The following is a 14629-nucleotide window of genomic DNA, read 5'->3' as shown; positions in this document are numbered from 1 at the left end:
TGTTATTCACATTTATGTACAGTAATCAGTTATACACTTGGCACACAAAACACAGGACACCATCTAATACCAGAAGTTAGAGATAGACGCAGAGTTAGGATCTGCTGATCGAAAAAGTTATGAAAATTCTCGGTCTGCTGTGAATCATAATGGTGACCCCGAAGCGAGTGGAAAAACGTTAATGGCAGTGATGGCACTTCCGATATAAATTCATGTAGAAAAGAAATTTCCCCTAATTCAAGCGATTTCGCAAAATGCAATTTTGTGAAAAGATTGTAGTTACAATTGATCAAATCTGATTAGTGATTAAGCATTGAGCAGTTAGTGGCAGTATCATGCTGTTTTTGAGTTGTCTGTTGATGATCTGAACTTAATGATTGTGACTTGATGGTATGAGCTTAGTGCTTAGCGCGAGAAAGGTTACCACATCGAACTTATAGCAAAACGAAAAAACCAATAACCACGTGAAGTTACTTTGGCAAGCACAAATAATAAGGATATTTGCAAAGTACAACTAAGTAAGAACGTATTCAAAAAAAAGGAATCAAAAACCAAAACCATAAAAATCAAAAATCAACAAAACGAACCCGACAACGAAGCCGGCCGGGGCGTAATGCACGGCTTGAGCTGGGCATTGGCATTGACATTGGCATTTGTAATGCTATTGGCATGGTGGGGATTGGCTGGAGCATTCGAGCACACATATGGATGATCGGGTGGTCGGTCACTGGCGGACAACATCGATGACCGACCATTTGATGGTGATGAATTGGTGGCTGGTAATGGTAATGACGATAGCGATGACGGTGATAATGGCAGATGGCCGCGAGGTGATGACGGTGACAATGCCATTGTGGTCGTCTTGCACTGCTTGTGATTGGATGTGGCTGTCTGATTTTGGTTTGGCATTCTATGATTTTGATGCGGGTACGGGTCTGTGGATGCTGGTGCGGTTGCAGATGCAAATTCAGTAATACTGGCGGCTTGTTGATTAGTGACATTACAGTTTCTGGTTTGGGGCGACTGTGGTGAGTGTTGCTGTTCTTGTGGTGCTTGCTGCTGCTGCTGCGTTTCTTGCTGCTGTTGCTGCTGCAACTGCTGTTTAACTTTCTGCTTTTGCCTGCGTATTTTAGCATCTAGATCGGCCTTAAAATCCGACTTTCGAGGCACAACAGGCCTATCGCCCGCAGTGGGGACGGGGCCGTTAAAAACGCTCAAGCTGGTGGGCTTGGGGGGCAGCTGGCGCCTTGCAATTTCTACTGGTGGACTACTGCCATCAATATCCTGCTGATGTGTCTGTGGATAATGCTGGTCCTGTGGTCTGCTCTGTACCACCTGCTCACTGGGTGTTTTACCTCTTTGCGGACTGCCGCGTCCGAGGAGTTGCAACTGCTGTTCACTGGTGGCGCGAAACGAGGAGAGTCGCTGCTTGGCGGGCGCCACAGTTGCTGTTGGTGGCGCCTGGCCAGCGGCCGAGTCCGGCGAGGAGTCCGGTGAAGCGGCTAAATTCGCGGGCAACTGCTGCAGCTCGCGCATCTCGTGCAGCTGAAGCGCGTGGGGCTGCGGATCCTTGGTCCGCAGCACTACAATTTCGGAGTTCTGCTTCACGAACTCAATGTCGGGCGTGTTGGGAATCTGGTGGTCGTAGATCACCACCACGGCACTGCCGCTGTCGCTACAAGTATCCACGTAGGCATGGCGTGGCTGGCCGAGACAAACGCTGTCGGAGGCCAGGGAAACAGCGTCATCTCTATTCGCATTGGCCGCAAAGTGCGCGAATGTGGGATTCTCGTAGCCGCCGGCCGTCAGACCACCGGTCAGCGAACTCGTCTCGCTCACATAGCAGCGACTCAGCTCCGAATCGCTGGCGCCGAGCAGATCCTGATCTCGATCCCGCTGCCTGACGTCCATATCGTCGCCGGCCAGTTCGTCGGACGTGGTGTCAGATATGTCTGTTCCACAGCCGCTCGAGTTTGTCTGATTGCTGATGGCGCAGGGCTCGATGTTGCTAGTGGCGGGGAGGTTGTTGTTGTCGCTGCTGCTGTTGCTGCTGGTGGTCATATTGTTGTTGCTGCCGCTTATGTTGTTGCTCGGCGGCTTGACCTTGCCCTCATCTATCTCGCGTTGAAAGGAGTCTAGTTCGCCAATTAAATTATTTAGTGCTTGTATTGAATCTTCGAAAGATTTGTCTGTTAAATTCATATTTTCATATTTGTTGGTATCGATTTGAAGACAGTTTTGTTGTTGTTGTTTTTGTGGTGCAGTTGGTTCATTGTGAATAATAGTTTACAGACGAAAGAGATTTTGGGTAGGGTGAACATGAAGTCAAAACCAAAAAATAATTAATGGTTTAAAGTTGGTTTTGATGCAGTTGTTGCCGTTGCATTTACACAACAAACCAAAAATTTGTAGAGAAAGGGGAGGGAAAAACAAAAAAGAAATTTGGGGGTTAAAAAATATTTACGATATGTTTGTCAATTATAAATAAAAACGGGCTAGTCATGAAAGTGAAGACAGGGGAGACTCATGTTCAAAGTGCTCTTTGGTGCTGGGTGGGCTGGGTGCTAGGATCAATTGACACACTTCGCTTTCAACGATCCGGCTGGTCGCTGATTCAACTCACCCATTTCCTGCTGCTCCGCCTCTGATCGTCGAGTTCCGCCTCCCGAAGCTGGGGCACTGGATGCAACCTGAATGGAAGCTGGAGGCGAGACCGCAGCCGCAGCTGCCGCCTTTTCGAACATTGAAGCCTTCTGCAGGACAGAGGCCCTTGATCGCTCATCCATCTCTTCTGCTACGCTGTTGGCTGTACTCTGATCCTGTCCTGCTGCGGTTTGCTCGGTGATCTTCAGCACCTCGCTGGAGGGAGGCGTCGGGGAGCTGACCTGGTAGACAAATCCCAAACCGGGCCCAGGACCTAAGCTGCTGCCACTGGGAGTACCTGCGGCAGTGGACGTGGGGGAGTTGGTTAGCAGGGGCGAGTAATGGTTCTGTGGCGTGGAGCTGCCACTGGACGGCGAGGTGGTGTTGGTGTTCGTGTTGGTGCTGGTGCTGTGGTTGTGTTGGCCCACCAGCGAGCCGCAAGCGACGGTGGAGTCGATCGACGGATGCGAGTGAAGTGACGAAGCCGTCGAGGATATGGAATGGGAGCGTGTGGCAGTGGCTGAGTGGTGATTTTGCTGCGATGGATGTTGCTGCTGCTGCTGGAGGAGCTGATGCGAGCCGGAGGAGTCGTTGGAATGCTGGGAGCAGGCCGAGTCAATGGAGCTCTGCTGCTGCAGAGGCGGCGTAGAGGTCTTTTGCTGTTGGTTGGCTTGCTTCAAAGCTGCCATGGTGGCCAACTCAGACATGTTCACATAGGTGGGTGGCGTCTGAGGCTGCTGATTTTGCTGCTGCTGCTGTTGCTGTGCATGATGTGCTGCGGACAGCTCTGTGTGCGGATGATGTTAGCAAGGACATGCGGGTGGACACGGTTATTAGTAAGACTGATGGGATTAGCCAAGGGCAAGCGTGCACACAAATACACGGAGACAAGCTGGGCAATTGCCAGGCATTGCGCACCATTTACCTTTCGTGATATGAGCCGGAATCGGCGAGGGGCACTGGCGCTGCAGCAGGTTGCTCCCACTTCCCTGGCGGTGGTTACTCTGGGCCGAAAGGGGTCGCTCCAGCGACGAGCAGCGCTGAAAAGTGTGTAAGGCCATCGGTTAGTCACGGTGAAAATCTAAATGTTTTAGGTTTAATGATGAGGCGACTTAAAGGTCCTAGTTGTCAGTGGTCTAGCGGGGCGCATGCAGATGAGCGCGCTGTTGGATCTACGATTGGTGGGGCTCTGACTCTGGAATACTCACCACATGGGCTGGCTTCTATGGCGAGTATCCCGGCCAACACAACGAGAGAGACAACTTAATAGAATGTAAAAAGTTAATAGACGGTTTCCCGACTATTCGACTATTGTCTCCTTCCATAACATTGCATACACTTAGTACTTAAAGACAAATTCAGATGATTCTACATAGCGCAATCAACATACATAACATACATAAGTATCATATCTATAAATACTGTAGTTTTGAAATCTTCGCATCTGGTATTCGATTTTGTTAATGCAATATTATCTTTAACTTAGTTTAAACGATTTATTTTAGCAGTCTAGACAAAGTCCGCTCTTTCTTTTTCATGACCAAAGGAAAGTAAATTTTTCTTATTAAGTAATTAATACCTAATACTCGATTAAGGACCAGAACAATACAAAATAAACAAAAACCCTTTATAAATTGTTGTTTGATTTAATGACTACTCCCTACTTACAACTGGCAAGGGAGGCCGACTAAGTGAGGCAGCCGGTGATTTCTGAGTGGCCGGAGTGGTTTGTCCGGACAGGGGCTGTCCATTCGGGGCTGCGGTTCCGTTGTTCAAGCAGCTGCCCGACTCGTGAATGGTCTCCGGGTTTTGGAACGTGTAGACGGTCAGTGGAGGACGCTGGTGACCCTTTTCGTATGCCGTCGAAATGGTGTGCGGACGGTCAGCGGTCGGTGGCAGTGTGTCTACGCCATCCTGGGAATGTGGGGGCCAGGTTGAGACATTTGCCGTTTGATTCGTTGCATTCGAGGTCTGTGGAGAATCAGCAAAGCCGTCAGTAAAATCAAAGCAGTTAAAGATAACTTGGAGAAGTCTTTGTAATTGGGTAAAATTGAACGGAAGAAAAAGAAATGAAAACCTGTGTTGTTAGAGCTGGCGATGAGCAAAAGCCACTATCACTGGATTCACCAGGTTTCAAGCGAATTGCGGGCGTTACAAACTAAAAAAACGAAAACGGAACACAAAAGACCATTGATGAAAAACAAGAAATGAGCGGACGCCACAATGCCAAATGTGGGTTTGATGATGGGCATCTACGAAACCCTGTGACATGACGCACCTGCGACAAGGAGCGCGGATAGTGATGGTGACCGGGAGAATTGCTCGAGCCGCTGCTGTTCATACTGCTGATGGAACAGACGGAGCTCTTTCGGGAACCCAGCGAGTTGGAGCAGCCGCCGCCCTGCGAGCCGGAACCGCCACCTGGAGACTCCGGGTACAGATTAATGCTGGCCTTAGCGTCGTGAATTAGCTCCTCGGAGGCCTGGGGCAGGACACTGGGTTCCTTGGTTACTAGCGCAATTGACTGCATGGCTTCCTGTAAAAAAACTTTATTAGTCACTGAGCACACAATGTAAGCACCGCTCTACGCACCTGTAGGTGACCCAACTCTGACATGACCTCGCACTCCTCGTGCACCACTGGCTGAAGCATGTGGACAAAGCTGCAGTAGCGAAGACGCTCCTCCACCATGGCCGACCTCAAGGATTTCTTCTCGACTTCCTCCAGTTCTGCACGGCGCAGGGTGACATCTTGCATGTGCGAGTCCATCAGGGACTGCAAACCGTCCGTCTGACCCTTGCGCGCCTTCTTCTGCAGGCGCAGGGTGTCGCTGGAGCGCTTCTTCAGTTCACTGCGACAGCGCTTGTACTCTTTGGCATGGTCTTTGTCGATGGTGGCCACCGTGCGCTTCCAGTCCTCGATCCTCTCCTGCAGCGGCTGCACCAGGCAATCCATAATGGCGCTGGTGAAGGTCTTCAGACGTGTCTCCACCGCCTTGTGTCGGAGGCAAACACGGGTCAGGGCGGTGCCGATCTCCTTTGAGGCGCCTGCAATCAAGGGAATACAAGTGATCATTTTGTCATGTGGCGAAGCAAGTTTAAACAGGACATTGAATTTGATTTTATCATTCAATACCAACTTTCCCGAAATGTTAAAATCCAATATTTTATTCAAGAAGTTAACATGTATGTATTGAACTTAGCTTATATAAGACAATAGGTTTCACTTTCCACTTGTTTCGCCATCAATTGCCTAGAACCTTGCTTGGTATGTTTCGTAACCCAAATTAAGCATGTAAGCATGCAATATTAAACAGTTGCCAAATTAAATTACTGGAGGGGAACAACCATTCATCCACGGAGCACGAATAATTAAGCTGGCAGCGGAAATGTTTAGAGCATGCAGCAACAATCGCACGCCATGGGCTGTCGTTTCAATTTGGAGGCGCAGCAGACAACATTGCATGCGACACGAATCGGGACTCCATTTCTCCAGACTTAGCTCCCGAGTCCCAAGTCCCAAGTCCCGTGTGTGCCCATTATGCCATGCCACAGTTCGATTCAAAGTCGGATCCGGGACAACTGGTCAGGCCACCAGTTACTGCTACTGCTCCTGCTTCTGTGTCTGCATATCACCAGCAAGTGACAGGCGGCCCGATTATCTCGGACTGCCTCCGAATCATATAATAACTTTTTCCATCCTCGTTTGATGTGTACTTATATGCCAAATAGGCAGTAGCTTTTTGAGTCTCCTTTGAAAGGCCGGCTCTCAGAACCACTTGCCTCAAATTCCAAATGAGCTGGGTACCCAGAAAACCCACCACCTTGAGGACCCCTCATGTTGACCGTGTGCCAAGTGCGAATCAAGAATCTTAAACTTAGACTCGAGTTGCATTTGGAACGCCTCTAAGGGAGAACGGACACATGTGTCGATGCTTGACCGCACTGAGCCAAGTAACCACTAAAGCTAATGAAACCATTTAGTAAGTGCAAACGACCAAGCGAGCAGGCTTCTCTTGCCAAAGGGGTTGGCACGAGCATGTGCACTTAGCACCAGCCACACACCAAATCCATGAAAGGGCGTTAAGAGAGTATAAAAAGGAGTATAAAAAATGAAAAATGTCAATGGAACAGCCACATGTTGTACTATATTCAAGCTGCTAGTCTAATAACGACCACAGCTCTCCCATCTGGCATCGCATTTCCCGTCCGGACTGAGGTGGGCTGCGAGAATCGGACGTCGGACATTGCATAATCGGGCACTCGATAAATAAATATAAATAGCAAAACCAACGAAATGCGTGAGGTCAGAGAGAATAGCAACATCGCCATTCGAACGCAGAAAGGGAGAATCGACAACGTAAACATCGAAAGCATGAATGTGTATACAAATCAGATCGATGACCGCCGCTGACTGCGAATAGACCCATGAATAATGAGCAGCGGAAAGAGATACAGTACCCGAGCCGGCGGTGAAGGGGATTCCACCGTATTGTATTTTCACGCAGACGAATCCACGGTTTGAACTTACCTCTTGAGTTGGTCGCCGCATCGGCTATCTTTTGGAAGGCATCCAAATAGGCGGCGATTGCCTGGATGGCGGCCCTGTGAACAGAGGAGAGCAAATGCAACATCATTATTATTGTGGGCCCAGCCAGCTAGATGTAATAAACATCTTCTCCACTTGCCCGTGGGCGATATTTCAATTAGGAGCCAGCTAGGAAAAAAAAACACTAAACATACACAGTACCTGTGGTATCTGAAGCCTTGAATACCCTATCGCGTGAAATATACTTAATCGTAATTCTTTTATGATTGGAACCATGGTAAATAATGCTTAATACCCACATCTAGGGTATACAAAAGTGGTACCCATCTGGGCGTGTTGATCCGGGCGGGTTCACCTTGCGGGAAATCGGTCAAGATGTGTGTCAAGCGCAGTGGGCAAACACTCGAAGCGCGTTTTGGCAAGTCCCGTGATTTGAACTCGGTCAATAGGACTTGGGGTAGTGATTAATGCAACCGCTATTCGGCGGCTATATACTTTGGCCAGACATTGCCGCGGGGACCCTCGTCCGCGAGAATATTTGGGCCAAGTCTAAGCATTAAAACCACAGAGAAAATAAAACAAACAAATGCCCGAAGTCTGTGCCGGTGGTCTCTACCCAACGACCAACAAATTCAGCAACAGCAGAAAGAGCACAAAAAAATTATATACGCCTCACATTATATACGCCGCAGTGCGAGGAAGTGAAAAGCGTAAAGACGAATTCAGGAAAACGAACATTGAGTTTATTAACACGCAGTTCTCGTTCTAGAGTTTTGTAACTGTTGCTCGTTAGCTGGCTGCTGATGAAATATCGTTCTCCAGAATGAAGCAACCGATTTACACCCAAAGTTAACTTACCTTAAGCAAGTGTGTAGTTTTCCGGCCTTAGCCACAAAGTCCTCCCACAGGGGCGACGTATTCTGCAACAGGAAAAGATAATAAATTAGTGAAACAATTGTATAAAATATTTTGACCCCTTAAGTTAGTACTTGGAACCAAGTCAAAGGTTTTACCGCCATATTTGATCCAAATTCAAGCGAAACTCGAGGGGCATCCCTTTAAAGTAAAAAAAAACCTCTTATCTGTGAGAAAATTAGACTTGGATGACAGAAATTGAAAGTTGCAGGACTAAAAAGAAGACACCTTCCAACCTAGTAACTGAACTAATAATGTAATTATTTATATTCGATATACAATTATCCGCGTGTTTTCACATTAAAATGGGAATCGTTCTTTATTCCATTAGCCCAGAAGTTCAAAGTTCATATCGTCATCGTTTTTTCGCTGGATTAAATCTAATTGAGTTTAACTTTTGTTGTCTGCGCATTTCGTTAAATGCGAATAAAGCAGAAAATTATTGTGCAAATTCAACGAGCAAACATACCAAACATGACATGAACGAATAAGCAAAGTAAGAGACACATTTAATGTAATGAAAGTGGGTGAGATCCATATGTCTCGATTGAAAACAGAACCGACCAATCCCCTCGGGATTAACTTTAATTAATATTCATCTGAATTAAAAAATTTGCTAATTAATAAGATTCCTGAAGTGCAGAAGAAAGTCACCATACATTGGAAATGGAAACTTTAGTCAATAATCCCACAAATTCTTGCCCGTATAACCATTGTCCAGAGAGTGAACCAAAAAGCTAAAATGGCTCCAACATGGGTTTTTGTCACACAATCCTGTTCAACAAACTTATTTGGTCAAGACCACAAAGCGATGCTGCTGGTTTCTGGCCAAGTATCAGTGTCACGATGGCCGAACGGCAGCAGATTGTTAAGAAGCAGCCGTAAAAGGCAGCCGAAGACTTTATGTGTGCTTCTTTCTTGAAGAGAAAAAATAGCGAGTGAGGACGCGCAAATGGTCAATAAAAGCGAAAACGAGTTTTCGTTTTGTTTTGGCTAGGTTTTGCCCATAGTAAAGCTTCAATTACACAATAAATGACATTGAAAGCAAAAGCAAGATGAGTCAGGCAGACAAAGATCGAAAGCATCAGGAGGCGTCTTGATGAAGACATATAATGTTCCCATTTGGTGAGCAAATCACAGGAGCCAAGGAAGCATAGATTATTCATACAGCCCAAATGTCAACAACAGTTGCATTTAACTTTCAGTTTTTGCGCAACTGGGCAGAAATTAGTGCCAAACACAACGTAAAAACAAAAGAAAATACTATTGTCAAGTTCCCCGACTATCTGATACCCGTTACTCAGATAGTGGAAGTGCGAAGGAGAAATTTTCACACTGGCAGTTGTTGGCGGTTTGTGGGCGAAAGAAATATACAATACTAATACATTTCTGAAAAAATATCTAAACATTTTTCAAAAGTGTGGGCGTGGCAGTTTTGGGCGGTTTGTGAGCGTTAGACTGGGCGTGGCAAAATGGGAAAACAAACTTGCGTTGCGTCTATGCCTCTGGAGTCTGCATGCATAATCTAAGCATTTCAGCTTTTGAGATCAATCGCACAGACGGATATAATAAAGAATATATATACTTTATATGGTCGGAAAGATTTTCTTTTGCCTGTAACATACTTTTCAACGAATCTAGTATACCCTTTTACTCAACGAGTAACAGGTATAATCATCAAAATGTCAATTGCAAAATCGATTTTAATGCAAAATACCCAAAAGAAGCCGGCTCTGGGCCACGGTAATTGCATGAATAGCAGTGCAAAAAGGTAAACGAACGAGACAATGCCAACGGAAAAGCCAGGAAATGCACAAATAAAAACAACACGGCGAAGCACAACACGAACAATAGCTCAACGGAAATCGATTTTCGCTATTTTTGCCAACTTTTATTTAATTTTGCCAAACATATACTGAGTTCAACTCCACATGCAATGTAAAATAAATAATAAATTTGGTTTGACCAAAAATAGGTTTGAGCTTATTATGTTGGAAAGTACTCGTTACACTCCCTATAATTATATGTAGGTAAACAAAATGTCATCTAGTTCTTAGAATATCTGGAATACCTTTATTAATAATACCATTTGTATTACTTTTTCCGTGATATCGTCATTTTATAGATTTAAATAAATGCAATGAATATCATGCTTGGGATAGAGGAAAATCATAAAAATCTTGGGTATTAGAATAGGAATAGAATAAATTCCAATAGAACAACAACAACCAAAAAAAAATGTCCCAAAGCTTATAAGCTGATTTTTTGAATGATTGAACCACGTTTCCAAGTCGCAGCCCACATGCAAATTATTATGTTTTATTTGTTGCAAAACCATTTTTTGTGTGTGACAACAGACCGCCAGCGACAGCTTGATAAGCGGTTTTTGCCTCGAATGCGTTGGCGTCTTGCCGGCACTTTGTGAATGAACATTTTGTAGTCGTGGAGCGATATAGCCAGAATGCCGCCAAGCCACCAATAAGGCAGCCATCCACTCGCGGCCCGAAACACGCGAAGCTGTCATTACGTTGACCAGGCCCAAACATAACGCGTTGGCGTGGATGTTGGGTTTCGTGCTGGCGATGGTAGAGAGCTCAGCTGGCCCTAATCCCAGTTCGGTTATCGCCTTATGAATGGGCGAATGGACCTGGTTTGCAAAACAGCTAGACGCTTTTATTAGCGTCCTACAACGCATAGTAAAAGTGCCTTTTTAACTAAATGTCAAGATCAATACAGTTTGGGATTTGTAAGTTATTTGTATTGATTAATATCTCAATGGCTTAAATGCATTTAATTTTAAATCATTTACCCAATATTTTTTAAGTAGTCCTTACTTACGGTTTAATAACCAGTCATCGAGCTGAAAGATCTTGATTTCGAGCCTGAAGCCATTCCGGCCAATACGTGGTTGTATTCAAAACACTTTCCAGTTTCTGTCAGACATCGGAATCAAGTCTAAGCATAGGGGAAGCCAGCGAGTGCAATGGACGTGGTGCATCTATGTATAGTACACCACAGCCTTTTAATGTGTATTCATTTATCTTGGCAAGCCACCTCGGCCGGAAAAACAGTGAGCTAGACACCTAAAAACCCACAATTTATGCCAGTCAGAGCAAACTGGAAAAGTTCACACAACCACGGAGAGACCCACACCCATGCACACCGCTCACTACACACAACAAACGTGTAGCTGGCATTATAAACTCTTGATCTTTCCAATAGCCTACAAAAAAAGCCCACACGGACCAGCTCTCCAGCTGGTTCACAGCCCCATTCATGCTGCAATTTTGTTGCTTTTTCGGTGCTGCTCCTCGATAATTCCCCAAAGATTCCCAGCAACAGCTAGGTGGAAAGAGGTGGAGATGGACAAAAAAACGGGTTCAGAGTCATCCCGTCGCCACGTCCTACATTGCTAGCATTTTGGGTTGGCGAACAAAGCTACAGCCTCCAGAAAGAGCCGTTTCTTATGCTAAGTCGAAGAGCCTGCGAAGCAGAAGTCCACACTGATTGATTTTCTATGCGATCCGACGTACTATAAATGAGTGCCCGCGGCCATAGTATCGGTTTTTTCTTAGATGTTTATTTTGCCAGATTGCTCGAAGGAGGCTGCAAAATCGTGCTCTGCTAATTTGCACCTGAAGACAGTCTTGTCTTTGTTTCTTCCTCTTGGGATTAGAAAGTATAAAATTATTTGCCGGGTATATGAAATGAAAGTGTTCCGAGGGTTCCCTCCCGCTCATTTTCCGTGAAGCAAGAGCTTTGCAAATTGGCAAATCGATTGGTGAAATTTGAATAGATAGAAACGATCATCAGGTAATCCAATAACTGACCGTTGTATTTGCATATTCACCATCTAACAACGGCAATCGTGACCCAAAAAGAATTACATCTGACTCTCTGGCAGGCGGTACAAGGGTATAAAGTAGCTCAAAGAAGCTGGGTCTGCAAAAATCGAATTTTTGAAATTTGAAAGGTGGAATCGTTTGACCATCGTTTGACCATGTTTGACCACCAATTACTTTTTTTTGACCACGTCCAGTTTTCAAGATATGAAATTTCGAAAATTTTCGAAAATTTTCGAACTTCAAAAAGTTGACTTTTTTTTTTTTAAATCGCAATAACTTCGTTTGACCACGTTTGACCACCCTTTAGAATTTTGAAAAAACTTTTAGTTTAGAAAATATAAGCACTTAAGGAATTAGGCATTTTCCATACCTCAAAACTAAATATTTTCAAACTTTTTTTTTTTTAATCGAAATAACATCGTTTGACCACATTTGACCACCCTTTAGAATTTTGTAAAAACTTTTAGTTTAGAAAATATAAGCACTTAAGGAATTCAGCATTTTCCATACCTCAAAACTGAATATTTTGAAACAAAATCGTTTGACCATCCTTTAAAAATGCTTTTTATCGTTTGACCACCCTTTAAAAATAGATTTTTTCGTTTGCCCACCCTTAAAAAAAAATATTTTCGTTTGCCCACCTCTTAAAACAAAATATTTTCAAAAAAAAAGGTTTGACCATCCTTCAAAAATGCTTTTTATCGTTTGACCACCCTTTAAAAATTGATTTTTTCGTTTGCCCACCCTTAAAAAAAAATATTTTCGTTTGCCCACCTCTTAAAACAAAATATTTTCAAAAAAAAAGGTTTGACCATCCTTCAAAAATGCTTTTTATCGTTTGACCACCCTTTAAAAATTGATTTTTTCGTTTGCCCACCCTTAAAAAAAAATATTTTCGTTTGCCCACCTCTTAAAACTAAATATTTTCAAAAAAAAAGGTTTGACCATCCTTCAAAAATGCTTTTATCGTTTGACCACCCTTTAAAAATTGACTTTTTCGTTTGCCCACCCTTAAAAAAAAATATTTTCGTTTGCCCACCTCTTAAAACAAAATATTTTCAAAAAAAAAGGTTTGACCATCCTTCAAAAATGCTTTTTATCGTTTGACCACCCTTTAAAAATTGATTTTTTCGTTTGCCCACCCTTAAAAAAAAATATTTTCTTTTGCCCACCTCTTAAAACTAAATATTTTCAAAAAAAAAAGGTTTGACCATCCTTCAAAAATGCTTTTTATCGTTTGACCACCCTTTAAAAATTCATTTTTTCGTTTGCCCACCCTTAAAAAAAAATATTTTCGTTTGCCCACCTCTTAAAACTAAATATTTTCAAAAAAAAAGGTTTGACCATCCTTCAAAAATGCTTTTTATCGTTTGACCACCCTTTAAAAATTCATTTTTTCGTTTGCCCACCCTTAAAAAAAATATTTTCGTTTGCCCACCTCTTAAAACTAAATATTTTCAAAAAAAAAGGTTTGACCATCCTTCAAAAATGCTTTTTATCGTTTGACCACCCTTTAAAAATTCATTTTTTCGTTTGCCCACCCTTAAAAAAAAATATTTTCGTTTGCCCACCTCTTAAAACTAAATATTTTCAAAAAAAAAGGTTTGACCATCCTTCAAAAATGCTTTTTATCGTTTGACCACCCTTTAAAAATTCATTTTTTCGTTTGCCCACCCTTAAAAAAATATATTTTCGTTTGCCCACCTCTTAAAACTAATTATTTTCAAAAAAAAAGGTTTGACCATCCTTCAAAAATGCTTTTTATCGTTTGACCACCCTTTAAAAATTCATTTTTTCGTTTGCCCACCCTTAAAAAAAAATATTTTCGTTTGCCCACCTCTTAAAACTAAATATTTTCAAAAAAAAAGGTTTGACCATCCTTCAAAAATGCTTTTTATCGTTTGACCACCCTTTAAAAATTCATTTTTTCGTTTGCCCACCCTTAAAAAAAATATTTTCGTTTGCCCACCTCTTAAAACTAAATATTTTCAAAAAAAAAGGTTTGACCATCCTTCAAAAATGCTTTTTATCGTTTGACCACCCTTTAAAAATTCATTTTTTCGTTTGCCCACCCTTAAAAAAAAATATTTTCGTTTGCCCACCTCTTAAAACTAAATATTTTCAAAAAAAAAAGGTTTGACCATCCTTCAAAAATGCTTTTTATCGTTTGACCACCCTTTAAAAATTAATTTTTTCGTTTGCCCACCCTTAAAAAAAAATATTTTCGTTTGCCCACCTCTTAAAACTAAATATTTTCAAAAAAAAAGGTTTGACCATCCTTCAAAAATGCTTTTTATCGGTTAACCACCCTTTAAAAATTAATTTTTTGGTTTGCCCACCCTTAAAAAAAAATATTTTCGTTTGCCCACCTCTTAAAACTAAATATTTTCAAAAAAAAAGGTTTGACCATCCTTCAAAAATGCTTTTTATCGTTTGACCACCCTTTAAAAATTCATTTTTTCGTTTGCCCACCCTTAAAAAAAAATATTTTCGTTTGCCCACCTCTTAAAACTAAATATTTTCAAAAAAAAAGGTTTGACCATCCTTCAAAAATGCTTTTTATCGTTTGACCACCCTTTAAAAATTCATTTTTTCGTTTGCCCACCCTTAAAAAAAAATATTTTCGTTTGCCCACCTCTTAAAACTAAATATTTTCAAAAAAAAAGGTTTGACCATCC

At 42.9% G+C, this 14629-nt stretch overlaps 1 protein-coding gene across 36 annotated transcripts in view; it reads right to left on the bottom strand.

Annotated features, from left to right (window-relative positions):
• Positions 1-14629, bottom strand: part of LOC122611437 (protein MTSS 2) — a 45683-nt gene that overhangs the window by 4621 nt on the left and 26433 nt on the right. For 15 of the 36 annotated variants that reach the window (XR_006325515.1, XM_043784507.1, XM_043784514.1 and 12 more), the window contains exons 3-12: positions 8050-8111; positions 7174-7247; positions 5236-5690; positions 4922-5179; positions 4721-4801; positions 4312-4614; positions 3852-3866; positions 3569-3683; positions 2624-3430; positions 588-2189 (exon numbers count right to left, since the gene is read on the bottom strand). Coding sequence is in view for 35 of the 36 variants with exons in the window: in XM_043784507.1 (XP_043640442.1) it covers positions 588-2189; positions 2624-3430; positions 3569-3683; positions 3852-3866; positions 4312-4614; positions 4721-4801; positions 4922-5179; positions 5236-5690; positions 7174-7247; positions 8050-8111 (3772 nt within the window). In the remaining variant the exon portion in view is untranslated. The remainder of the gene's footprint in view (positions 1-587; positions 2190-2623; positions 3431-3568; positions 3684-3851; positions 3867-4311; positions 4615-4720; positions 4802-4921; positions 5180-5235; positions 5691-7173; positions 7248-8049; positions 8112-14629) is intronic. The other 21 variants (XM_043784534.1, XM_043784535.1, XM_043784538.1 and 18 more) reach the window with 11 other exon arrangements.

Source organism: Drosophila teissieri, chromosome 2L (genome assembly GCF_016746235.2).
Source record: "Drosophila teissieri strain GT53w chromosome 2L, Prin_Dtei_1.1, whole genome shotgun sequence".
Taxonomy (NCBI): Eukaryota; Metazoa; Arthropoda; class Insecta; order Diptera; family Drosophilidae; genus Drosophila; species Drosophila teissieri.
Note: the sequence above shows the minus strand (reverse complement) of the source record. Positions and strands in the feature narration are given on the sequence as shown.